At 41.5% G+C, this 26,606-nt stretch overlaps 1 protein-coding gene across 1 annotated transcript; it reads left to right on the forward strand.

Annotated features, from left to right (window-relative positions):
* Positions 1 to 260: 260 nt before the first annotated feature.
* Positions 261 to 25,201, forward strand: palm1b (paralemmin 1b). Its single transcript, XM_040137118.1, has 6 exons — positions 261 to 628; positions 15,579 to 15,621; positions 16,755 to 16,835; positions 22,280 to 22,395; positions 23,122 to 23,192; positions 23,442 to 25,201. Exons 2-6 carry the CDS (start codon positions 15,580 to 15,582, stop codon positions 23,819 to 23,821), a joined length of 690 nt encoding a protein of 229 aa, XP_039993052.1. The 5' UTR covers positions 261 to 628; position 15,579; the 3' UTR covers positions 23,822 to 25,201.
* The last annotated feature ends 1,405 nt before the right edge of the window (positions 25,202 to 26,606 follow it).

Consider the following 26,606-nt stretch of genomic DNA (forward strand, 5'->3'; position numbering starts at 1 on the left):
GGATTGGATCCCAATTTCGGGCTGCACGTAGACCGCTCTTCTGCAGCCCTGAGGCAGACAGCCCTGGGTCCTTGGACGTCACACGATAAGGCTGGAGGAAGGCCAGCAAGGGCCCTCGTTTGGAGAGGAGGACCCATATCTCAGTCAACACGGGCGGCCAGGGCCCCATTATCTCCACAAGGCAGGGAGGCGTATCCTTTTCCCCTCCGCGCTCCCCTTCACATACCACTCTGACTCTCTCTCCCTCTCCCTCCCTCTCCCTCTCTCTCTCTCTCTCTCTCGCCCCCTCACCCGTACACTAACTACACTACAACCTGCCTCAGACGACGCCCCACAGCCCATGAGATTTGCGCCGAGAGCAGAGCCACCTCCGCCGTGCGTCCTTTTCGCTCGACGGGAAAACCATCGGGGTCCTGCTCTTGTCGGGCTGTGCGCGCAAGCTGCCCGCGGCATCTCCTCGGCAATAACAGACGGAGTGCCAGCCAGAGTAAGGAGAAGGGGAGGAGGAGGAGGAAGAGGAGGAGGAGGAGAGGAAGGGGTGGCAGAGTATTCCGAATTGACGCTCAGAAATAAACAAGAAGACACCCTGTGCGGAAGACGTCTGCGGCGGGAAGCGAACGGCAACTGAGTAAGTCGTGATTTTTGTGGGGTGCAGTGGTTGTGTTTTCGTGTGGCTGGCCTGCTTTGGGTGATTTGTCCGGAGGCTGGCTGCGCAGCGGCGCAATATCTGAGCCTCCAGCCCCGGCAGCATCCTTTGACTCGGACAGGAGGGATGACAGGGCGGAACGGAGGTGGGGGGGACATCAAAAAGGAGAAAAATATCGACGGTGTCATTCGGTCCTAGAGAAAACCCCCCACTTTAAACGCCGTGTGACGGTCGCCGCGTTAATGAGGTTCACAACTCGCAATCGCAAGAGGCGCCGCATCCTGCGAGGGACCTAAATGCACATTCGGGGAGAGAAGCTCACAGTCAAGTCAGGCGCTGATCTGGAGGCGAATTATAGAATAAAATGGCTGCATTATCATGTCATGTCAACATCCTTTATTACATGCCTAGAGGGCCTCTTTACTGTACTGCACTTTCAAGCCACGATGCAGCCAGGACGACAGGTGTAACAGGATGACATGTTTACGCGAATTCCTTTGATGGTCCATCATGTAATATCGATCTGTTTGCGAGGAGAGTCTTTCAGGATGTCTCTCTCTCTCTTTTTTTTCTTTCTTTTTTTTTTTTTTTTGGTGCCTCGACGGTGCATTTCCAGTGGCGCCAGCCGTGCGTGGCCGTCACGGCAAACGGGTGAGAGATGCTGACTGGCTGCAGGCTGTGGAGGAGATGGGAGTAACCGGGTATTTTATGTTGTGTTGTGATGAGAGCGGTCCGCTCCAACATGGCGCGCATGAGCTGATAAACCTTGGCCATGACATACTCCTGTCTGGAATTTACACGGTGCAGCGGGCCAGGCCGTTGGGTTCCAGGATAGCAGGGAACGAGACCGTGCATCTCTAGCAGCCTGGGGTTTAGCCCAAATTCATTTCAGCCCAGGTTGCCACTGGTGATGAAGTCTGGCTCCTCGATCCTCTTACAATATCACGTAGGCCTGTGTTTAGTTTATTGAGCTACTTCTGTTTCTGTCTCTGATGTAATTATGTTTGATCACAGCAAGACAAAGACCACGTTTTTGTTTGGTCCTCCATTGTTTCTTTCCTGGGTTTCTGTCCTGTGAACCGATGTCACTGTTGTGTGGACAACACCTTTGTTGACAAGACCGGCGAGTGCATGACAATAGCATAGCGTCTGCAAACATGAAACACCCATTAAATTTCTCAGGAAATTCGTGTGAGTCCTCAGAGTACAGGCAGGACATCAGCGCTTTGCTTTATTCATTAAAACAGCTGGAGTTGACACCTGTTTGATTCCTGGAAATGCTGGGAAAATAAGTGAAGTCAAAGTTACAGACGCTTCTTCCATGACAGTTACTTATGAGGTGACTTTGAGCGCGACATGTCATCCATCTGTCATCCCAGGTTATTAATATGCGTGTTGATGCCGACAAGGAGCCAAAGTGACTTTATTTTGAAGTCCTAAGGGTATGATTTCAAGGTTAAGACGAGTGCAAGGAATGATGTGTCTCGGTGTAACGATCAGATGAAGAGGGCTTCAGCACCGTAAACATTTTTGGGCTCTCTTTGCAATATTCTGTGCTGTGTCACAGCTGTACTTAAACTTAAGAAATCTAGCAAAGACCTGACCATATTTCTCATCTAGAGTAATTAAATGAAACATTGCATGACACCCACTTTCCACAGGGAACATAGCTTAGAAGCCAGAAAACTTACGGTGCTCTTGGATCACAGCCTCTGTTTTTGCGAGATTACTCGGTTTAGTTTCAGTGTCTAACAGAATGGAAATTTGTCCTTTGTTATCACCCAGTACAAAATACACAAAAATACATCCAAAAACTCAATACAACAAAAATGCAGATCACTTAGCCCATACATTAAAGCATTGCCATAACTGAGGCATGGGCAGATCATCACAAATAGGCAGTGATCACACTACGTACGCTTTAAAACGTCAGTATTAAAGATTTATGAGCGTTAGGACGAGCAATGAAGAGTTGCACTTGTATGTTTGGTGAGAAAATAAAGATCAGACTGACAAAAGGTGGAAGAAAAAAATATCAGTGGCACATCTCTGTCCCTGTTTGTTGTCCGTTCTGTCATTTTATTGTATGTGCGAGACATGTTGAGTCCACCCTAGGCCTCAGCCTGGCCATGTGTGAGCTGAGGGTCTATATCCGGTCGGCTGCTCTGTGTTGTGTCAGCAACTCGCAGTGGAGCTGACAGCACTTGTCTTGTCCACCCAATCATCATTCGGCATCATGACTCTGGAAAGCCACATTTCTGTGTGTGTGTGTGTGTTTTCGTGTGCTTGTATGACTGTGTATGTATCTGTGTGTGTGTGTGTGTGTGTGTTTGAATATGTACAGCTTTTTGCGTGCATTTTAGTCTGTCTTTGCACATGTGCCAGAGACACAAAGATGGATTGTGTGTGTGTGTGTGTGTGCGTGTGTATTTGTGTGTGTTGATTACTGTCTCCTGGCCTGGCAGGCAGGGCACTGGGAAGGATCTGCTTTTACCAATTTAGGGAAAACGGGCTGGCAACCGGAAGGTCACTCATCCCTAATTTTGGACTGTGAGTGAAAAATTAGGTGAAATGTGAATGCAGTACCACCGACTACATTCAAACCGCCCTTCAGTAAGCTCTGAGGCCCTGATTGCTCCAATAGAAATCCTTCCTGAGTAGGACTAGGAGAATGGTCATACTGTTGCCCAAAAGAGCACGCTCACTAACGTCCCTGATAAACACACTTTAAATGGGCAAAGGATGTCCAAATAACATTACAGTGTGGTTGCTGATATCCGTGCAAAAAAGCTGATTTGGCACAAATCCATCTCTACAGCCCAATGCTTACTTACACTATCAGTCAAGTCCCACCAGTGTGTAGCCTGTGCATCATTAAAGTGGCTATGATCAACATTTTTTTAACAGTGGATCACAGGACTACTTGTATGTGAAATGGCTCGCTTGCAGTGACAAATCCACGAAGATTTATCGCCCGACTCTGCAGTTCCCCTCGGCTCTGCAGAGCTTTTTAGCTTTCAGCTCATTGCTTTGGCTTTCCGGCCCACGACTTTACTGTTTTGGTTCAGTCTCACCGCTCTCATCAACATCATTTCCAGGCAAAGCCAGCAGTGGTTTTCGGCAAAAGAGCTCTGGTAAACCAACTGCACACTACCTGCCCAGCACTAAACAGCGACGGACAAAGTTAGTGACTAGCTGGTGAACACAGTGGAGCATTTAGATGCTTAAAGCCAGATATTTGCCCTGTAGGAGTTAGCGGAGACATCACATTTATGCAAAGGTTGCTCTGTATCTGCTGGATGTGTAAATAGGCAACTGTTTGCTTAAAATATGTCAGTGTCGGTGTGTGTACAGATCGTTTCCGCTTCCCCCCAAGTGGCCAAAAAATCACTTACAGAACGTTTAAAGAAAATGCTAGGGGATTACAAGTAACTTCTTTATTAAAAGTGACAGCAATATTGTAATTTTAGAGCAATGTCACAGCTATTGCATGAATGCAATCTCCTAGCATTTCTGTGGCATAACTGGTTGTTACAACATCATTACCAGAAGACAGCAGGCCTCTCATTGGTTCATATTGTGCCCTAAGCGAGTAGCCCTAGAGTGGTGGATGTTGCTAATTACCCGCACTGACCTTGCTGTTACCGAGTTATTGCCATTTACGCTGTTCTAAAATCTGATCAGTAAGCTACTTGTGGAAAATGAATGACAGGCATTACAGAAGCCCTTACTGTTTTGTGCTGAAAGATGGTACTGTAAGGGGACAGATGAAGTGGAAGTGAAAGCTTGCTAAGTAAGTATACAGAGTGATAGAGAGTAACATCTGGACTCTGAGATATGACATATTATTAGACAATGCGATGCGCTCCACCTTCCCCTTTCTGTCTCCGTGTTTGTTTTCTCTTTCTATTAATCTGTCTCCTCTTTTCCTCCTGCATATTCACGTTTTCTTTCTGTTTTTCTGATTATCTCTCATTACAAACCCCCCTTCTTGCTGTTTTATCGTGACAGATGAGGCAAAAGCCGATTTGTTTTTTCACTCGTCCCAGCAGATAGTCTGTCTTCAGATAAATTGTCATTTTTAGCCATTAAGTCGTTTTAATCTCAGAGAGAAATATGCTCAGCAGTATGTGTTTGTTCATTTGAGTGTGTGTGTGTGTGTGTGTGTGTGTGTGTGTGTGTGTGTGTGTGTGTGTGTGTCATATGCACCCCTCCTGAAACACGCACACACCCACACAGTCATATGACCATCATCAGTGTTGTTTCAAAGATAATATCAAAAGCACTATTGATAAGCAGCAGAGAGGGATCATCTATCTTTTTGCACTGTAGATGACCTGAACCTAACACTGCACACACACCCTTAGACACATGAACATCTGGTTTAAAAACCAGAATATAATTTTTTACAGTCCCAGAAGAGGCTGGACAACCATCCTTACAGTGCATTCATGTGGTGTCAGAATAATCGGAAAAATGAGTTCCCGTCTGGGAAAATTCACATGAACACTCCCTCAAGTCGGAACAACACTTGCCGAGTTGTCACATCGTGAACAGAAGCAGAAACATGGCGAACGAAAGTAAATTTCGGTTGATGGTAAGAAATTTTTGATTAATGGTGCAAATTCATGTTTTCCATATTAATTTTTGTGGTGGTTTCAGGGAATTTACTGGTACACTAATAAATCTGGGATGCTCTGAGCAATAAAATACAACACGTCTTCTTTGTAGCATCCATGTTGTTTCCATATTCCAACTTAAAAGCACTTGAACACACCAGAGTCAGAAGAATGACTTCCCAACTCGGGAAATGGGACCATCCTAGGAGCACGTGAATGCGAAATTAGCATAAACAATTCTTGAGCCTCTTGAGAGCCTTAAGTGGGGACTGGGATCTTGCCATAAGGGGAGGCACCTATTTGGCCTAATGGTTCCGGTGTTAATGCTGAGAGGATACTCCAATAATGTAAGTGCATAGCCTTCTTATAGCTGGATATATACAGTTTGTTGATGGACCAGAGATGTAGAGAGCAGACCAGGACACAGGAGACTATGGAATATACTATGGAGATGGTGTGTCTGTAAACATAAAAGCAGTGCAGTCAGCAGGTCATGTTGATGCTAATGTTGTTACACTGCTTTCACAAAAAATGCAGACTGAGGAAAAAGTCAATCATTAGAATAACTAGCCCAGTTTAACTCTCCCAACTTCTTGAAACACTTTTATAGCTTAATAGTGAGAGACACAAACAGGGATTTGAGGCATTTTTGTGCAACATTCTTGTAATATACCAGTAATCAGGTGATAGATTAGATGATTAGATTACTGTGCTATCCAGGCCAGGATATTTGGGTATTCAACCAAGATTTTTTTATTGCAGTGCATATACTTAACATTAAGATTAAGTAATTGCGAGAACACTCCTACACATCGTAAAAATCAAGTTGCTCTAGTGTATATATTTCATGGCAAACATTTCTGGAGCACCCAGATTCAAGCTCTTTTGTCAAGATTCCCAGTTGAAGAAGTGCTGTCCTGTTGCTAATCCAAGTGACAACCACAAGTGCAAAGTGCCTGAGTATGAAGTTCCTCTAATGGCTGCTAGAAGCTGACTCCAAAATGTCTCTGTTCTACAGTAACTTGTCCAATGCTTTGTGGTAGGTCTGCAACTAACAATTATTTTCATTATCTATTAATCTGCTAATGAATTTCTTGAATAATAGATCAATCATTGTGTCTGTAAAAAATTCAAAAAACTGCCTGTTATTATTTCAAAAGGCTGAAGATGATGCATGATCAAATTGCTCATTTTATTCAACCAACAGTCCAAAATCTAAAGATTTGAGTTTCCTACCATGTCTGGCAAGAAAAACATCAAATCTTAACATTAGAGAAGCTGGAACTTGAGAATATTTGGCGTGTTTCCTTGAAAGATAATTCAAACAATTAATCAATCATCAAAACAATTCATTTTCTGTCAATCAACTAATCAATTAATCAATTAATTGTTGTAGCTCTACTTTATAGTAGGGCCATTGCATGAAACCCAATCCATTGCAGTGTTAATTGTGGTCATGGACCTTTGTGTAATCTTTTTTCAGGGCATGTAATTTGTTCTCTACTTACTTTTGGGTATGGCTATATTCTTGTTCAGCTAGCAGCTTTGTGATGTCGCACAACCCAGTCTTTATCATGCTTATTATCTGTCGTTATCTCCTGTTCTCCCTCTGACAGCCAGAAGCATCCAACCTCAGCATTTTGCCAGTTCTCTGAGTTGTCCTTGTAGTAACTTTGGTCATTCCCTTGTAAAAATGTGCTGCTTGTCAATCATAACATTGTTCACTGGGTGCAGAGCTAAAAGGCCTCTATGTCACTCTCAGCCATGGTGGTTGCCACTTTGCCCTGCTGCCGAAATTTGGATTTTCTGATTCCAACGATGAGCTAAACTCTAGGCTTTCAAACATCCCAACATGGAGCTCTAAGTGACATCAAAGACACCATGCACCTGTTTTTTCTTCAGTCTACAAGCCGAACCTGTGTTCCAACTTCCATGCAGTGGCGGTAATCAAAACAAAGGGATCAATGAAGGTTCACAACAGCTGTAGACTCAGCATGCATTCCCTGGATATATAAAAATGAACAAGCAAAGACCATGCCTCAACAGACTTGCAGTGTAAATGTTTACTGTTGCAGAAGAGACACAGCGTGGCGATGCCTAAGCTCAGAGTCTTTGAGGGCACTAACAAGGGGCAGAGCAATAATTTTTGTAACTTTCTGAAACTGACAATCCGAGAACTATGTCCACCTCAAACAGCAATTGGCGAGGCATGCAGAGGTGAAAAAGAAGCCAAGATTTGAACTTTTTTGAATTCTTCACATAATTTTTTTCCCGTCACATTTTGTTAGTACAAAATAGTGCAACACTATGAATACCTCAAGGAAAGATTATCTGAAGCAGTGACCTGTTATCCAAGTTTCATTTTTCAAGTTTATTAAATTTATATAGAACTTTGGTGCAAACCTGTTTGGCTTTTAATCGCTTCACATAGACAGACATACAGTATATGTACGCAGATACAAGCTTAAAGACACATGTGCATAACACAAGTTGTGGAAATAAAATTATTAAAATAGAAACAAGTTTAAACACAATTTAAAAGCCAAGGAGTCAGATAAAAATAAAAATGGGTTAAACAAATTTAAAAGCCAGAGAATAAAAGTGCGTCTTAAGGTGCATCTTAAAATCATCAACAGACTCAGCCTGTCAAATAGCCTTTGGCAGGCTATTCCAGACACTGGGAGCCGCTACAGAAAAAGCCCTGTCCCTGTTTTGTTTTTTTGTTTTTCTCCATGAACAGGGCACAGTCAACCTGCCATGGTTGGAGGATCTGAGGGCTCTGGGGGTGCTGTACGGGGTGAGAAGTTGTATATGTAGAGGTGAGACCATGGAGACATTTGTAGACAATTAGAAGTATTTTGAAGTTTAACCTGAAATTAAAGGGGGCCAGTGTAAGGATGCAAGGATAGGGGTGATGTGGTCTCGTTTCTTGGACCTTGTATATTACCGGGCGGCAGCATATTGAATTAGCTGTAAACAGGAAATGGAAGCCTGAGAGATACCTAGATAGAGGGAGTTGCAGTAGTCCAGCCTGGATGATATTAGGCATTTCTTATCACCCTCCGATCTAGAAAGAGTCATTCATGCATTCATGGTTTTGCCTTGAAAGAAGCTGGACCTTACAACAGAATTTCCCTGCCTATTGAAATTTGGATCCCCATCAAAAAAAACACCTAGTTTCTTAGCATGTGTTCTGATGTGTGCAGAGAGGTGATTGACGGCAGTAACAGTGGTGTGGTGTGGGAGGCCAAAGAGTAGGATCTCTGGCTTGTCCTCATTTAACTGAAAGAAGTTATGAGCCAACCAGTCTTTAATTTCTTCAAGAAAGTTTGGTAGTCAAGTTACATTGGACTGATTTGGGGAATTGAGGAGGAGGTAGACCTGAGTATCATCTGCATAGCAGTAAAAATAGATATTAAATAACATTAAATAAGACAGTAAATATTTGAGATCTGGAAGAATTAAGATAGAGCATCTACCGGCATCCACAGCACAGAGGAGTGAATTTGTCACTATTAGGAGAGCTGTCCCTGTGCTGTGGTTTTCACGGAACCCTGACTGGAATTTCTCAAAAATATTGTTTTGGTTTAAAAAGTGCAGAATCGGATTTTTAAAAAAACCTTTTCTTTTCCCCATATCTGACTGATATGGTGTCTCGGTCTGTGTGTGGCTTCACATTTGTCCTCTCGACAAAGATGTCACACAGTATTTCACCCTCTTCTGTATTGAAAGAGCTGTTATTTATGGGTGACCTCAGGGAAAAGAGGTTTTACCCTCTTACCCCTGGAATACTAACATGTGACCTCAGCAGACTTCCTAGAGTTTTTATTGGCACTGTACTGTTTATATTTGGCACAGTTTGTGTTGTGGCTCAGATAGAAGGATGCAGGGCTGCTTGGGTAGTGGTGGAGGAGTCGTGGTGTGCATGCTGGCCTGGGATGAGTGTGTGTGTGTGTGTTTGAATGTGTGTGCGTGGCTGGGGCAAAAAGGCAGGGAGGAGTATTGTTATCCCTGCACTCTTTTGGCCACAAGGAAGGAAGCCGTGGAAGTGGGGAGTAGAGAGAAGGAGAGAGAAGTGCCGCTCCAACACAGTAAGTGTGAAGGGCATTTGGGATTAACTTCCTTTTCCAGAGTCTCTCAGTTTTGTAATGCAGGGCCTGGGTCATTAAGCTCAAGAGTCATTTTCACAGTCATCATTATTTCTGAAGACATTTTTATGCCAGACAGTATTATTTTTGTGTGTACACCGATCATGTTGTGGCTGAAATCTGTATATATACAGCGTATATACAGCGTATGTATCTGTATATGTGTGTGCATGTCTTTATATTATATTATATTATATTATATATATTATATATATATATACAATATATACCACTCCCACCATATACAGCATTAAAACCAAAAACTGGTTTTAATTTTGTGGCTGGCCAGAAATTACTATCTTGTTCGCATCTGGGATCTTTCCAGATTTTAAGAGTAAGTAACAGTAAGTATAGTAATTATTAATGTAATTTTTCCTTAGCTTCTATTTTTTTTTATTTTTCTACCTCTCCATTTAATCTCATTTCTAGACAGGAGTTAGTTTTTGTGAGTGTGCTTGTGCGTGTGCTGGGGAGTTTCATTATGGCTGCACCATACCAGGTAAACTGTTCTTGCTGGTCTAAACTAACACCTGAGTGAACATATTTCCTTTTCAGGAGGTAGTTATTCTTTTATAAAAGTCTGCATGCTAGCACTGTATAACTGTATAGCACTATTCTCAAGTTTATTTTTTTGTAACTTTTCTGTGAAATGCAGCTGCCACATGCCATTAGGGAGCATGGGTAACATACAGAAAACGTGATTCACCGCAGTGTCTTTTCTATCTTTCTGTTTGGCTGCTTGTCTCCTCCACTTGGTCGGATGGGTTAACGCAACGCTCAATCTAACTGATTGCCTCTCTGATTTCTGATTGGTTAATGAGAATGAGTCTCTCTTTTGACAACAAGCCTATAACAGTTCTCCACGCACCTAGTGTGGTGCACAGACATTTCAGACCAGGGTTCTACTTCAGTATTCAGATTAGTTTAAAATGCAGTAATGATTAGGTGTAAAGGATAAGACTGGAAATATTCTATATTTTTGTTATAGTCAACAAATCCCATAAAAAGAGGAAAAACCAACACTGTGTTAGTTCATCTCTCATGACTTTACGACTCCCCCAGCTTGTAAAAAGGAGTAAAAAGTGTATTTCTCAACAGTGGATTTGGTGCGGTAGAAAAGGTCAGTTTGGTGTATATGGGATTGACTCAAAAAAGAAAAAAACTACAGAGCCCATGCACTGAATCCTCCTTGGGAAAAATCACAATTTTTCTTCCTTTTTTCCTGATTTTGTTAATGTCATTCTTTTTCGTCAAGCCAAGGGACATCCCATGCGGTTGCAGTGTTGTAAGTGTAGGATCGGTTCAGGCATTGTGCACTGAAGTGTTTACTATCTAATGAAGCATAGATGCTATACAATAAGCTCTGAAAATCCTGTGCAGTTGAATACGCGCGAGCGTGGGAGGCTCAGAATCAGGATGTTGCAGTGTCCAATTCCAGGTTACGGTGGTGTTTGTTTAAGATAATCCTAGATTAGTGGTGATGAGACCTGCTGTAATCTGCCAATACTGCCGACAGACACATTGACGGACGGCCCGTGGCTGTCCTGGAGTCACACAGTGTAACTAGTCTCATTGTACAGTTCGGTAGAGCACGTACGTACTTGCTGATCTTTTTACTCCCAGACTGTGTAGCGTAAGTAATGAACACCCAAACAATGTTTCTTAACATATTGCACTTGGCTGTAACAAACTTGGTTCCTTTTACAAAAACAGCTTTAAAAGGTTTCTAATGTCATGTTTTTGTCACAGCAAGGACAATAATTTTGAACAATGAGACGTGCAAGTTTGATACTACGATTAACCAAAACCAGTAATGTTTAATGGAGGGCTGCATCTAATTTTGGGTTTGGTGCACCCTGCCAATTCAGCAGAAGAAAAGCCAATTCTTCTCACCTTGGAAAGGAGAGTTTTAAATCCAGGCTGGGCTTTCGGCCAACATGATATCTCTAAACAAAGATGCTCAGCATGTTTATTATTCATTTACCTCTATAGGCATTAAGGTAATCACTTTTAGGGCATTTTAGTGCAGATAGAGAGTGTGTAAAGTGACTCCTAGTGCCAGACGAGCACGAGGACAGTGCTATTAGAAGGGGGTGCTGGTGCTCTATGCAGGCTATTAATGTGTTTCTGCAAATGCTGCAGGAGCCATGCACTCAACAGGAAACAGGGCTGGTCATTAGTCCATTTCCCTGACTTCTTCTGTCATGCACCTGCCTTGGTAAATTGTCAAAAACATCCCTAGTATTAGTGTAAGCCTGCCGGCTAACACCACTGCCTCTCTCAGTCCCGTCTGACTGATTTTGTTGATCTATTATATTTATCTGTCTCAATATGTCTCTGCTGGCCCGTCTGTGAGCGACAGGCTTCCTCCCAGGATTTCTTCCTGTCTCGGTCATAAATGTAATTACTCTTCTAACTATGCTGCAAAGATGCTTGTCTATGTGTCTGCTTTGCTTTCTCCCTGTTTGTCAATAATTTATAAGACAGGCAGCAGGACAAAGTCCCACGATGCCCCAACAAGGTGGAAATAATTTTTCCAATTCATTTTAAAAATTCATCACAGCAGTAGTCCAGAGGTTAGAGAAGCAGGGCTAGCATTAAAATTCAGGTTTCAATAGTATGACCAGTCCCGGCTGGTCCAATGGACTTCTACTATTTACTTTGGCATGAAGCGGGTAGTTGTGGTCAACTCACAGGGCGACATGGCAGATTTTCAGATGTTTGTTGGGGGTTGAATGTTTTCAGTTGGCATTCCTTCCATTCCCTATTTGAAATTATATTGATTTAAAAAAAAAAAAATCCTAACTCAGGGTCGACTAACTAGCTTTTTGCAGAACTTTTTATTTTGTCTCGATCAGCAGGTAAAGGTTGCTCAGTTGTCATCTTGAATTAGGCGATAGCAGCTAAAACAGTTGGAATCTCTGGAAAAGGCTAGTAGGTGAACCGTCAAAATCAAGGATAGACTTTCAGGTTCATACTTTTTGATGATTTTAGACTGTTTTACATAGGCAAAGATTTCAAATGATCACTTTATGTAAGACTAAATTAAAGATTAATGAATTTGAGGAGTTTACGATACCCAGCCCTAATTAACTGTTCATAAATGCTGATAACTGGCTTGGAACAAATGTTGAACAGTATCTGTAAGCATTACCAGTATAAAACCTAAAAACTAAACTACGATATTAAAATTATGAAAGAAAACCAAAAGCTTTGCACTGACAAATTGGCAACTAATCAAACATATTATAATAAGTTCCAGTCAGATGAAGGTCTTGAGATAACTTTTGAGCTACTATGATGGGATTTTGGTGTAAGCCATTTCGAATAAACTTTTGAGTGGACTGAGCGAGTTCAGATATAGAGTATATGCTGGTTTATTCAGGGAATTCAGTGTCTTTCCCAACTAATGAAGCATTTTTTTTCAACAGACGTAATTGACATTGATAGAATAATGTGCAGCTCGTTCCATCTGTGCCTCCAGCCTCCCGTCAGCTGTGGGTGCCTCCTGCCTTGTCTCTGCTCATGCTCAGGGAGACATTCTCCAGGTCAGGATGGCCAGTCATATCATAACAACACAGTTCAGCTGGTGCTTCCAGGCCTGATGGGTTCCCAGATGCGCAGTCAGCTAGCTGTCCTGCTTCTCCTGTAACCCGAGGACTAGGAAGGGCGGGAGATTTAGGAGATTTAGGCCATAAAACACTGTCAAATAGTGACAAAAACATAAACGTTATCTGAAATAAGGTCTTCACAACATAATGTACTTTTGGATTGGGACCCTTCATTTGTAATTGATTCCTACTAGTCAAGGTGTATTTCCTTTTTGATTGTACTGCTTTCTCTTATTAAGCCTGATTTTACCAGACATCTTTTTGCCCTTCCTGTTTGTGCTGGATCAGTGGGAAAGGCGAAAATTGGGATGCGTCTAGACGGTATGTGTGTGTCTTTATGTGTGTACTTGGTGGGTTGATCACATGGTTGTGGTTTCACTTTTTCTCTAAAGGGTCTCCATGTGATGGTGATGTGGCTTGGAGGCGCAACAGTGTGTTGTGTGAATGTATGTGTGTACATGTGCAGAAAAGCCAGAAATGTGCACTCTGTGTGTTACAGATGTCCCTGATATAATACACTCCTGAGGTTTTTTGTAAGTCCTGCAGCTCCATTGATTAGACAGTGGACTAACAAGCATGAAAGAAAATTTATGCTTCTTTATGTTTTGAGAGGGGCCACTGTTGTTGCACGGCATGCCTTTTTGTGAGAAATCAAAAATGTTGCAATCAGATGATCCCTACAGCAAGGGGCGAGCCTGAAGGGATGTGGTCTATTGATATACTTTTTTGATTTTTTTTTTTTTCCTCACAATCCCAGCTTTGTGAGGATTTGGTTGGGAAATGATGCAAGCAAATTCAAATAGTGACATCGGGGACCCTGGCAACTCATCAGAGGGAGTGACACAATCAAAAACGTTTAACAATTTTTACTGGCACTGGAGAGGTGTGGGTGGAGAGGGATGCGGAGAGGTTTTGTCGAAGTACTTTTGTAAGAGTTTGGTTTGGAGCAGTGCAGAGAAATGAGAATTCCATATGTGTTGTGATACAGTTTCAGTTCGGGCTGGAGAAGGCACACTGCAGCGTGTTGAAATGGTGTTAGGGGCTGTACGACAAGCAATCTGGGAGTCTAGTCAGAGTAAGAGAGGTCCTCTTCTTCTCTGGGTCTTGAGTACTTCACAATGTGATGCCAAATCAGTGCATTTATACAGAAGTAAGTGTCTTTAATTTTAGGGTGACATTGGCTAGACTATAAAGTTTCCAAAGGCTCTTGATTTTATAGAAAAATGATTAAATCTATTGATATTGTAATTTTATTTGAAAATAGGGACATGTCACCCTTAATAATTTCAGATGTTTTCATGATTTCACTTGTTCCACTCAAGTAAATCTATCAGGTGACAATCTCATCCCTCTTTGAAACTCATACATAATGTGGTTTGACAGGTAATGAATTTCCTTGTACATAAATTCAGATCTAGAAATATTAAAACCTAGGGTATCCAAGTTTCTTATATGTAAATTTGAGATATCGTAATTAGGACGGCAACTAAATTCATTATAGATACATCTGTTTTGTTTTTTCTCAAGGAATCGATTAATCGTTTGCTCTGTAAATTTCAGAAAACAGTGGAAAATTGCCATCACGGGTTCACAGAGTCCGAGGTGGTGTTGTCTAAGGTTTGTTTTTTGTCCGACCAACAGTCCAAAACCAAAAAACCAAATATTCACTTTACAAGGATTTAAAACAGAGGAAAGCAGCAAAACTCTGAAAACTCTGCAATCCATAAACTGAAATTATGAAATTTGTGCTTGAGAACAGACTTCAACGATTGATCTGTTATCAAAATAGTTGCCGCTTAATTTACTGTTAATCGACAGATTACCAGGCTAATTGTTTCAGCTCTAGAATTTCAAAGTAAGAATTTCATCTGATTTATTTTTAAAATGAAAGAGTCCACACAGTTGTCCGGGCACAACACAGTTAGCAAAGATTTCTTGAGCCCTTGTATAAACATTGCTAAACAACATAAATGAAAACTGGCTAACATTCCTCATTTATCGGAATGTCAACTCAGATGATATGCCAGCCCCTGTTATGAATATATATTCACTTTGTATGCCTGATGTTTGACTTGGTCCGGGGGTGTTGAGCAATTTTCTGATTGGACCAGATAATATCCATCATTACCTGCGGAGAAGAACGAGAAACTTGATGTAAGATATATGGCTTTTTTTGCGAGCATGATATAGTGATAGCTTTGTCCCGTCTCAGACGAGCAACAGTCGCAGTCCTTCCCCTCTGGCTTCAGCACCGCTTCCGTCCATCCTCCACCCTGGAGCCGTGGTCTGGAACCTATTAGAGCAGGAATCTCCAGCAGTGCCCCACTAGCACATTAGCATGCCTCCAGTGACACTCCCTGACAGGAAAGAGACACTAATTTAGTGCAGACAGATATTTAACCTGAGTCACTGGGAAGTCGTTGGAAGGTAAATGGCTGGTGAGTGAATGCTACGGTTAAGGAAAATTGTTTGTCATTGTGTGTAATGTCTGATGTTGGTGGTCATATGTGCCTGTACTTCTTTCTTTCTCTCTCAAACTGTCTCTCTCCATCAGGATGGCTGAGGTGTCACAAGAGGAGAGACTCCAGGCCATCGCTGTAAGTTATTTCTATATACACAAACTGTCTCTTCCTTTCTCTTTCATACACACACTTATTTACGCTACATATACTTACATAGAGAGTGCACATCGGGACACACTGTTGACTGTAGAAAAAACAAATCCCTGCTGCTTGTCAGTATGTGACTGGAGGTCATAATGACTCGACCTTTTAGATCCCATCTCCTTCACCTGTTAGCAGACATTGAAAGCCAATGCAGTAGCTACAGCTGAATCCCTTTTTTATGTCTGTCCTTGTATCTCTCAGTGTCTCTCTTCCCTTTGTTCTGTCCCCTTTGGTCTTTCATCCCTTTGGTCTGTTATATCTTCTTTTTCTGTCTTTTCTGACATAATATCCACATAATGTGACACAATATTTTCTGTCCAGTATAATTACATATAATCTCATATACAAAATTGTAAACAGGTTTTTTTTCTCCCCAGACATTTACAACTGGTGTCAGACATAGTGACTAAAACACATTTGAATTTGGTTTGTGGTGAGTGGTTTCACGAGCCAATAACTCAAAGTCATTGCATGGCCGTTCAAAACTTTATTTGGATATCCTGAAATGTTGAATCCTCAAAAAAAAAAAACACTCAACTGGACTAGCCTGTATAGAAGGTATTTCATGTAGTTGTGTGAAATTTAAATTGTTTAATCAGAATATTACTAAATACAGCTTTTATTACCAACATTAGCATAGCAGAACCAAAAATCAATATCAAACAGTTTTTTGAATTCACTTGATATTTAAATTGATAGTATGTGCCTATGAATATACAGTACAGACTGTAAATACATATACCAACTGCTATCGCTTTCTTTCGTATTATCTCTCTTGCATTCACAATTACATTGACTTACACATAAGCCACAGTCATTAAAGACTACCACCGAATCATCGGCACAACCGGACTATTGCTTGGTGATGCTCAAAATGTTTTACTGTTTATGGCCAATAAGATGCCTGAGTTTCAGTTTCAATTCAAGAATAACTTCGGTAACTAATCGTATTAATGAAATAGCATGGCGAAAGTAGTTGGACTATTTATGTTTGTGGTATTGTTGTGTCCACTTTGATCGTGAGATGAATGCATAGAAATCACTATGTGTCTGTGTGCTAAAAGGAGAAAAGGAAGAAGCAGACAGAGATTGAAAACAAGAGGAGGCAGCTGGATGATGATCGACGGCAACTCCAGCATCTCAAGGTACAGACATACGTCCACGTGCGCACACATTTTGCACTCGGCCCATTTGTTCTACAATAAGAATGCTTTAGTTGTAATGATGTCACGTGATTGAAAAGAGGACACAAAAATAGCATTGTCCACGAACATGTGTAGTGCTTGTTTGCTGCTGTTTAGGGGACAGTGAGTTAGTTGATTATGAGACAGTTAGTGGGGTCGTGATGCTCCTCTTCGGCGGCCTTACTGTACTTTGCGATTTAAGCAGGCAATAGACCAAAAAGATCAAAAATATATCGGAGGTGTAATCTCACGGGGAATGTTACAGGTTTGACACCAAAAGGTTGCCCTCTCTTGAGCTTTAATCGCCACACAGTGCACAACACACAGTCAGAGTCTCTCCACATCTTGGCATAGTCTTACTTCCTGCCCTCCAATACACCAGCAGCCTCTTTTGCCTAATACATTTATCTGCTTAGTTGTGGTCTCTGAACACGTTTCCAGTTTACCTGTTATTTCCACCTTAGGTAGACAGATGCTGACATCAGTATGAATCAGTTCCAGGAAAGAAATCCATCCCTGATTCAATCCTAGAATGAAAAACGATGCGGCAAGTGTTATTTTTCAAGTCCTACAGCTTCAGTTTAATTCACAACACCTCACGAACTTTACAGCAATGCATATGGTCATTAGAGTGCCTGCACTATATTCATCATGGCTGTACATACTGAATCAATATGTAACAAGAAAGACAGTTGGAAATTAGATGTGCTTAGCACCTTTCAGGTAAATGAGGAAGGAAGATTAACATATATTGTACTGGTGTGAAGGGTGTGATGGGTTGCTATTTGAGCTTTAGTTTAAAAGCAGTCACTCCTTTTTAATACACCATAGCACACATTCACTTCCTCATCCATTCTCCTCGTCTATCCTATTGCTTTAGGGATGAACGCACTGTACTATCCTGTTGTCTTTTTTTCCCCTATGTTTCTGTAAAAAAAGCAGTACCTGCGTCATTTAAAATCAAAATCTTAGATGTGACTCCACTACAGATGTAACTTGTGTTGTCTTTGGTTTGGACCTTTTTTTTCATCATCACCCTCACCTTGACTTACAAATTGCACCGTCCGGTGTGAACGGACAAACCTCAAGTGCAGTGAGTGAACTTCATATTTGCACCCAGCACCGTATTTAACCTCTTTGCCAAATCCAGCTTTGTTTTAAATGCGCTGGAGCCATTGCACTGATAAGATTAATGTATTTATGAATAAAAGTGTAAACTCAACCACTACCAGCCTCTCCCCAACCCTTTCCTGAACTGAAAACAAACTGATGGTCAGTCCTGTGTTTTCGGGAATCATGCCCTACGTGTGAGCAATGTTGGACACCCACACAACAATATTAAACTCAGCGATTCTTTTCAAAAATATCAGACCAACATTGTGAGATACTCCCTAACCGCCGCTGTCATGGAATGTTCAGAATGGACGGCAGATAACACCAGCAACCCCTCCGCAAGCTGTTTATACACACACACACATACACACACACACTCCCTAAAACACACACACACATTCAAACCTGCATGCATGCGGACACACACTCATTATATCAGAGCCAAGGCTTTTGTCAGCACATGTGTCAGCACTATCAAAGCTATTTCAGCCCCGGACAATTCAGCAGGTCACAGATAAGAGCAAAGGTTGTGGTGCGTATGCGCCTGTGCAGACACGTGTGCGTTTGCGGCAAAACTGATTGTGACCTGTGCGGTTACCCTTGCATGCTCCCACTTTTTCTATTTTCGGAGCAAACCTTTGTGTATGTATAAATGTGTATCTATATGTGTGTGCCTGATTGTTTTTGTGTGCGTCGCTTCATAAAAGAACACAGGAGCCTCAGACAATGCGGAGGGCTTTGGCAGAGGAAACAGATTTTTGTCCCACTCCCACCAACAGGAAACAGCTCGTACACCCACCGCACCCCGCTTTCGTTTCACATGCAGACACACACACACACACACACACACACACACACACACACACACAGGGGAAGTGTAATCACGCTGTACAGGAGCATTAAAAGGCTCTTTGTGCAAACTACAGCAAGTATTCCTTTACCAGAGGCAGCATTCATGTGGAAACCCAATAAATGTTTCAGTTTACACACCACATTTTTATAACGGTCTACCTGCCCCACCACTAAATCACACTACTACAGTATCCTAACAATGCAGACAAGATGCTGAGATGAGGTAACACAACGTTGTTAACACAGCAAGCATTAATCGGAGTTCTGTTTTTAATTAGCAGGACATGGCAGATGTGATTATGAGAGCAACAGTCGGTAGTCCCTCTAAATGTCAACATTTTATCTAAATATGGGAAACTCACAGTTCATAGAAGAACATGTGAATAGTATTGTTCCAAAATTAAAATGACTTACAAGCACTTACCAGTGACATGCTTTTACAAAGTTATTAAAGGAATAGGTGGAAATTTTGAGAAATATACGCTTCCATTCTTTTTTGCAGAGAGTTGGATGAGAAGATCGATAGCACTCTCATGGCTTTATGATAAATATGAAAGTAGCGCCAGCAGCCGGTTAGTTTAGCTTAGCATAAAGACAAAAACAGGGGGAACAGTTAGCCTGGCTCCATCCAAAGACAACAAAATCCAACTAACAGCACCTCTAAAGCTTACTTAGGCTTTGTTCAGACTGCACGCAAATCTGATTTGTTTGTAAAATCAGATCTTGAGGACAGATTGTCCGCAATGTTATTTGCGAGTGATCAGATGGGATTTGTCTGTCCAGACATTACTGGCCTATCTGCATGGGTTGCATGGGTTGCTGGACATCTGGGCGTAGGTGTAGCTACACTGGTGAGGTGGATTTCCAACACGAAAGCATGAGAAAAGGAGGTCTGTCATCTCACCCTCCAAACAATCGTGCTGTCAAGTTATCCTCCATAGCGCCAAAAAACTATACTCTCCAATAGCACTCTGCTAGTAGCAGCATGGATTCTGCGTACTCCGTCTCTCTGGAATTGACATCGTCTCTGTGTGTGTCACGGTGCGAGTGACGCATAAGACAATTTGAAATCCAATTTGAGCCGTCAGAGCATCCGGACAGAGACCCATCTGTAGAAATCCGAATGGAATCACATTTCAAACCACCTCTAAAATTTGGTCTGGATCCAATTTGCAAAATTCGCATTTGATGTGTTTTTTTTTTTTCCTGTCCAGGCTTTCTAAAATCAATCTGGATGCCAAACAACAGATTTGGACTGGCAGTCTGAACAAGGCCTTATTAAAATGTTAGATCTGTGTAAAAACAGCATGTTGTGGCCTACCATTACCTTTGGACAGACTAGCTGTTCCCCCTTTCCAGTGTGTGTGTTAAACACACCTCCTGGCTGTAGCTTAATATTTATCAGGAAGCTATTGGTTTCTATCTCATGGCAAGAAAGCAAATTACCATATTTCCCAAAATGTCAAACCATTCCTTTAAAACCAAAAAGGAATTTTAAATGCTGTGGTGACAAAGTAATAAGACTTACATGGAATGGATGAACTTTATTTTGAAGAAATTGAATTTTGGAGTGTCACTTTGTACAAGGAGAGATGCTAAATGAATTTTGAAATGAAGCTCTCCCTACAGCTGTTCAGTACATTTGGGTGTATGTGTGTGTGCGCGCGCTTGTGTGTGTGTATATCACAGTTCCGCCCTTTGTCTGCTACGTTAGCAGCTTTTACTCCAAAGAACAATGGGGAGTGAGAGACGTAGCTTCAGCGCCCCAGTTTTACGCCTGTCCGTGCAGACTAGTGTGTGTGTGTGTGTGTGCGCGTGTTTGCGGACGCATGAGTGAGTACAATAGTGATGTCAGGCATTAGGGGAGTAAGGTGTGGCAAGAGAGTGAGCGAGATTGAAAGAGAGTGAGAAAGAGAGAGAGAGAGAGGGAAGTAGGGTTAGATTCAGCGCCCAAGAGACCATGCAGGGCTGGGGTATGAAGAGTGTTGAATTACACCGTGTGAGTGTGTGCTGTAAAGCTCTGTGCAGCTGAGTGTCTGGAGCTGAATTATTCAATGGTGAAAGTAAGAGTTAATACAGAACATCAAGCACTTTAACAGATAGAAACAGATACACATAGATAGAAATTGAGGGAGATACACCACGTTTACAGCCTAATTCGAGTTCATAAACCCCGTGACGGATATACAGTAGATACACGCAAGAGAGAGGAAGGGGTGGGGGTCGAGTCAGAAAAGGGGAAAAAAAACTGGGAGTTTTCTGTAGAAAATCTTGTTGCATCACTAGAGAGGAATTTACATCAAGCACAGGTCCAGACTTTCAGTCCAACTCGCGAAAACAAGCTTTTTCTTGCACTTTTCCATATGGCCAGGCAGGGTTGTCTTTCACTGCATTGTCTAACAGCTGCGAGTGGGACACATTGTTATATTTACGTCAAAGCATGCCAAGTATCTGCTTTGAAATTAGCTTATCTACAGAAGGGAATGGGGATGGAGAGTAAAGATAAGGATACTGGGCCTACTGGAAATTCATAGACGAAATAAACATTGATTGAAAAAGAGGCAAAGAAGTGGAAGGAAGAGAATAATAAAGTGAAATATCCATAATAGAACAAAACATATACTTTTTATACACATGTTGTGGTCTATTTCAATTAATATTTGTGTTTTTAATTATCTTGTCCTAGAATTAACTTTATCTACAGTTTAAAGTCATTAAATCTAGTCACAGTTTGTGTCAACTTGGCAGTAAAAATATTCATGTAATCATTGCCAAGCTCCAGGAAATGTTTGATGGGGTTTAAGATTAGAAATATTTTGTTTTTATCTTTCACTAACTTATCTAGATTTCCAATCCCATGCTTAAACGAGTATAATAATAGGAGAATTATATGTTAGCTTGGCTTTTTCTGTGCAACACCAGAAACCTTGATGCTCTGGCTGGGTGCCATAGTCCACTTGGCAACAACAAGTTGGCAGCAGTTGAAGTGACAGAATCACTGAGTGGCAGCGGTCAGCAGAGAAGTGTTGGACGCGTTCCCTGGTAGATTTTTGTTGTAGATTAGCTAAAGGGCTTGTCATTCTCGCTCACTGAAAGTGCCACTAATCTCTTCTGAGAGAAAATAGACTGTTGTCCAAGTGAAAAAGGGTGATAACATGCAGCATTCTGGGAGACTGAAGTTCTGCCAATGAATTAATCAGCTGCTCCCGATGAAATATGCACGATCAAAGGTCCTCTATGAGATCCTTTCATAATAGAACACATACACACTCATACACCCAACATGGAGATTTCAGGAGCAGTAAACCGTATTCCTCTTTTCACAATTATTACCAAAGTTCTTACAGAAAAGGGAAACAAATCATCTGACTTACCTAATCACTATTCCCCGTATTCATCTTCAGCAACAACATGTCTATATTTGTTGTGTCCACTTGCAGTCAAAGGCACTGAGAGAGCGCTGGTTGTTAGATGGGGCTCCAGCCGAGGAGGAGACCCAGAAGCGTCTGCAGGAGGACGAGGTGAAGACCAAACTTCTGGAGCAGGTCATCCTCAGGTCAGCTTCTTCAAACCTCTGCATGTCTGATCTTCATTAACAGACTCTCCAGAACATTGGTTTATTTGCAAGTGACCAGGTCAAGTATGTGCGGTAGTTATGGTGAAAATGTAGGCGTTCATACATTATCTCTCTAGTGGTAAATTTTTCCAATACTAATGAAAAACTGTAAACAGCAGTGAGAATGGAAAAGTATCCACTCGTTCTTCAAGCCACAGCAATATTAATCATGGAGTAGACAACACTAGAGACTGAGGTGGTTGATGTGTGTAGCTACGTTTCGAACTGCAGCCACGGTCAGCAAACAGGGAAGATGATGCTTTTGATTTCATGTGATGTAATCCAATTTGAGTGTCCAGACTGACAATTTCTCTCATTTTTTTATGTGTGTATGTCCGGGTGCCAAGTCCAAGCATATGTACATAGCATATGAACAACTAGTCAGTATTGTTTGTACATTTTAATGCTGTGTTTAGGCGTAGAAATGTGATTGGTAAATGGTTTAAGGGCATTGTGGATAATATGGGCGGCAAGATTTTAAGAAACATTTAATATTTAAAGAACATGTCTTGGTCATCCTTGTTTCATTTGTATACTCAAAGTATATATATATCATAGTATAATCTCTGTTGCATCTCTGTTGTATAGAGGAATTACATAAACACATTACATATTATTTTAATAATTAATTAATCAATGATTCATTTTCATGTGTTCCTGAGCCAGGCTGGAGCAAGAGATTGAAGAACTGGAGACAGGCGCCCCAGCCGATAAGGGTGTGGCCAAAGAAAATGGAGGTAAGTTTGGTACCCATGGCAACATGGGATCACACATGAAACCACGGTAACACAGCCTGAACACTTGTGTCAAAAAAAGAAAGTGAGCTAATAGTGGCCTCTTTATTTGTTATATTAAATTGTTCCTCTTCACCGGAGGTCATTAAAACAATATTTCCTTTCTTTCTTTGGCTTGCCCACTTACCCTCACCGCCCTCTTTCCTTCTGCACCCTCCTAACCTCTCAATGATACTCTGGTGCTCCCTATAGGTGAAAATGGAGTAGTGCAGACCTCTGGTCAGACCCCCAAGAGAGAGGTGACAGGGATTGAGGCCAAGCTGCTGGGTCCCAGTCCTGACCAAGCTAGCGCAGACAACCCCGTCACCCTGGTGTTCATGGGCTACAAGACCGTTGAAGAGGAGCAGGAGACCCGCACAGCCCTGGGAATGGAAGGGGTGGACGGCAACGTAAAGGCTGAGTTTGTTGTGATCGAGGATGGGGAGGGGAAAGCGGGAGGAGAGGCAGCCACAGAAGAGCAGGCTCCACCCAACGGGAGCATGGCAGAGAAAGAAAAGGTTGATGGAGGTGGGGAGGAAGGAGAGAAGGAAAAGGAGAAGAAACAGACCTGCAAATGCTGCACGGTCATGTGAGCTGTGTGTGTGCGCACATGTGAGTGTGGGTGTGTCTGTGTCTGTGTGTGTGTGTGTGTGTGCGTGTACGGTATGTGTGTGGATGAGTACACACCTGCAACTGTGCAGGCATGTGTGCCATTGCATGTGTCTGTGCTTGCAGATGTGTGGAACTTTGTGCGTGCATGTGTGTGTGTGTTTGTGTGTGTGTGTGTGTTGGCGAGCGTGCGTCAGGACTGGAAAAAAACAAAAAAACCGAAGTACACGGCCAATATACCAACAATGAGAGCCAATACAAGCTCCAGCTACAACAAGAACCACAAAGACTCATAACTACACTTTACTCTGTATACTTTCTCCGATATGTATTTGACTTTTGATTTCTATCGATATTTTTCTATTTTTCTGTCTTGACATTTATATTGTATTCAGTATGTATATCTTTATTATGGGACTGTGTACTGTAAGTTCATTGTTATTGTTGGAAAAAAAAGAAAATGTATTAGCTCTCTGGATTGTACTGCTACCCACTGGGGGAAATCTGGAATCGACATCATTTTAGTCAAAACAGTAAAACTATGAAGGACACAGATACTTAAAATTATATATTTCTCTGTGTAGGCCTACCAACTATTTATCAGTCAATTTCATATTACAATATTGTCTAAGATATTATTTTAAATAGTATTTTAATATATTGATATGAAATTATGTTTTATACTATGTATTTATTGTTTTTGGTTCTCTATATCATCTCCAACCATTAACTGCATGTAAGCTTGTAAGCACTACCAGATTCACATTACAATCATTACAGGTGTCTGTGCTTTCTTAGTCTCACATGTGCTCATATCTTTAGTTACACAAGTCTTTCTATCAGTAACAGTAATTATAATTTCCAGTCTTAGAGATATGCATTTGGTTTTAAAAGAAATCTACAGTACAGAGACAAGAGGAAAACCAGAACACTCCCCCTGTTGCAAACTGCATTAGCTTCTCATAGATGCTGTATGACACGTGTACATGATCACAGCTTTTGTATTTTTTTAAATAAGATGGATACACTTACTTTATGATCAGTAGAGTCACAACGAAACCATTGCACAATGATTAGAAATGCTTAAATGATTTTGCTCTCTCAACAGTCGAAGCAATGTAAATCTTATGAGGTAGCACTGCATGAAGCCTTTCAACATTTTTGACTGTCTTGTCACTTGTTAGGTCTCTATTATACGCTATCATGTTCACATGAATGTAAATCCAGGGGTTAAATTGGGATATGTTCTACCATAATAAGAAGAGGTGGGCTTGCTCAGCTCACCGTAAAAAAAAAAAGAAAAGGAAAGAAAAAAAAAAGGTTTTTGTCTCTTTATGTACCAAATAAAATCTGATGATTCTGTGTGTTGGTTGGCTGCTGGTTTCTGTCCTGCTCGCTCCCAGTTTAACCCCTGATGCCTGTCTTTAGACCTGGTCCCAACAGTACTTGATTAGATTTAAAGAAAAATAGGAAATATTTGGGACTTTTCTCACGAAAAATACAAATTTCCGGTGACCTTAAATCTTTTCAGCCTTGGAACACAGAATTTATTTGTTCCCGGGTACCTAAGCTTTTTAATAATTATTGTGGTAGATATAGGCCATATTCTGTAAGAAAAAATAGACTAACCATTTTAAACTGTGCAGGTTACTAGCAAGACAAAGCATGCATATGCACTACAGCAATTCAAAGCCCTGAAATTCTGTTGAAATACATTTTGACCCTGGTCTCCTCACTTGCTTGGCAGACAGTAGAAGCCATGGATGGTCTGGCTCAATGCCACCAATGCTTCTGCTCCCCTCAGACTCGTCCATGTCTCTCATTCATCTTCACACCATCACCATCATCTCGTTATCACACTGTTCCTTCCTCATCGTCAAACAGACACACAGTTCAAAAATCTCTGACGTTGGTGCTAATCCCGAGTCTCGTCTAATACTCTCCATCCACCAACTTTTGTTCAGCTTGTTCCCTCTGTCTTACGCAAAGCACTGGTGAGGGGCTTGTTGGAATCTACTGCCTCCTGCATATACTTGTTGAATAAGAGAGTCTTTTGCAACCTTCAGTGCCAGATGCATTTTCTCAAGTCCAGCCAATATTTACCACCAGAGAAATTATCCCCTCTAACATTCCAAAGGCGGGTCAACAGGCATAGACGGATGAAATATAGTCTATGTTTTCCATATGTACAGTTCCACTGTAATTGTACAACTTGAAACTTTGTATCTTATATTGGCTCATGTTTTTTCTTTCCTATGGCCTTGTTGCAAAGCGGTATATTGTATTTGATGTGTGTAATTTTTTTTTTTTTTTTAATGCGTGTATTGTTTGTGCCTTTGTCAGGTTCCGTTGGTTGGACTTGTCCGTCTGCCGCCATTTTTAGACCAGGTTTTTTCTTGCTCTGCTCCAGGTTATGATGACCCACTGGAAACACTGCCTTCTACTCTGGAGGGTCACGACACAAGTATAGCAGAATATCACTCAAATTTTTCACACAGTGACTATAAATAAGTGCAGCTCAAATGGTAGGTAATATGCAGACTACTGTTGGTGTCTTGAAAAATTTCGTATCCTGTTCCCTATTTAAACTTTTTAAAGTTGTTTGATTAAGTTTACTGTAATTGACAGAAGTTTTTTTTATCCAACACATACAAGAAACTCTTATCAAAAGCCGACCTACATGCAACGCATTTTCAACATTTTGAGGGATACAAACTTTATGCAGGAGACTAACTGACAGTCTATGTATATACAGTATATACACACGTA

The sequence above is a fragment of the Xiphias gladius genome, chromosome 10 (genome assembly GCF_016859285.1).
Source record: "Xiphias gladius isolate SHS-SW01 ecotype Sanya breed wild chromosome 10, ASM1685928v1, whole genome shotgun sequence".
NCBI lineage: Eukaryota > Metazoa > Chordata > Actinopteri > Istiophoriformes > Xiphiidae > Xiphias > Xiphias gladius.

Coding starts and splice junctions, on each gene's coding strand:
- palm1b (XM_040137118.1), top strand. CDS start 15,580: ATGGCTGAGGTGTCACAAGAGGAGAGACTCCAGGCCATCGCT. Junction 16,836..22,279: donor GGCAACTCCAGCATCTCAAG/GTACAGACATAC, acceptor GTCCACTTGCAG/TCAAAGGCACTGAGAGAGCG. Junction 22,396..23,121: donor CTGGAGCAGGTCATCCTCAG/GTCAGCTTCTTC, acceptor TTCCTGAGCCAG/GCTGGAGCAAGAGATTGAAG.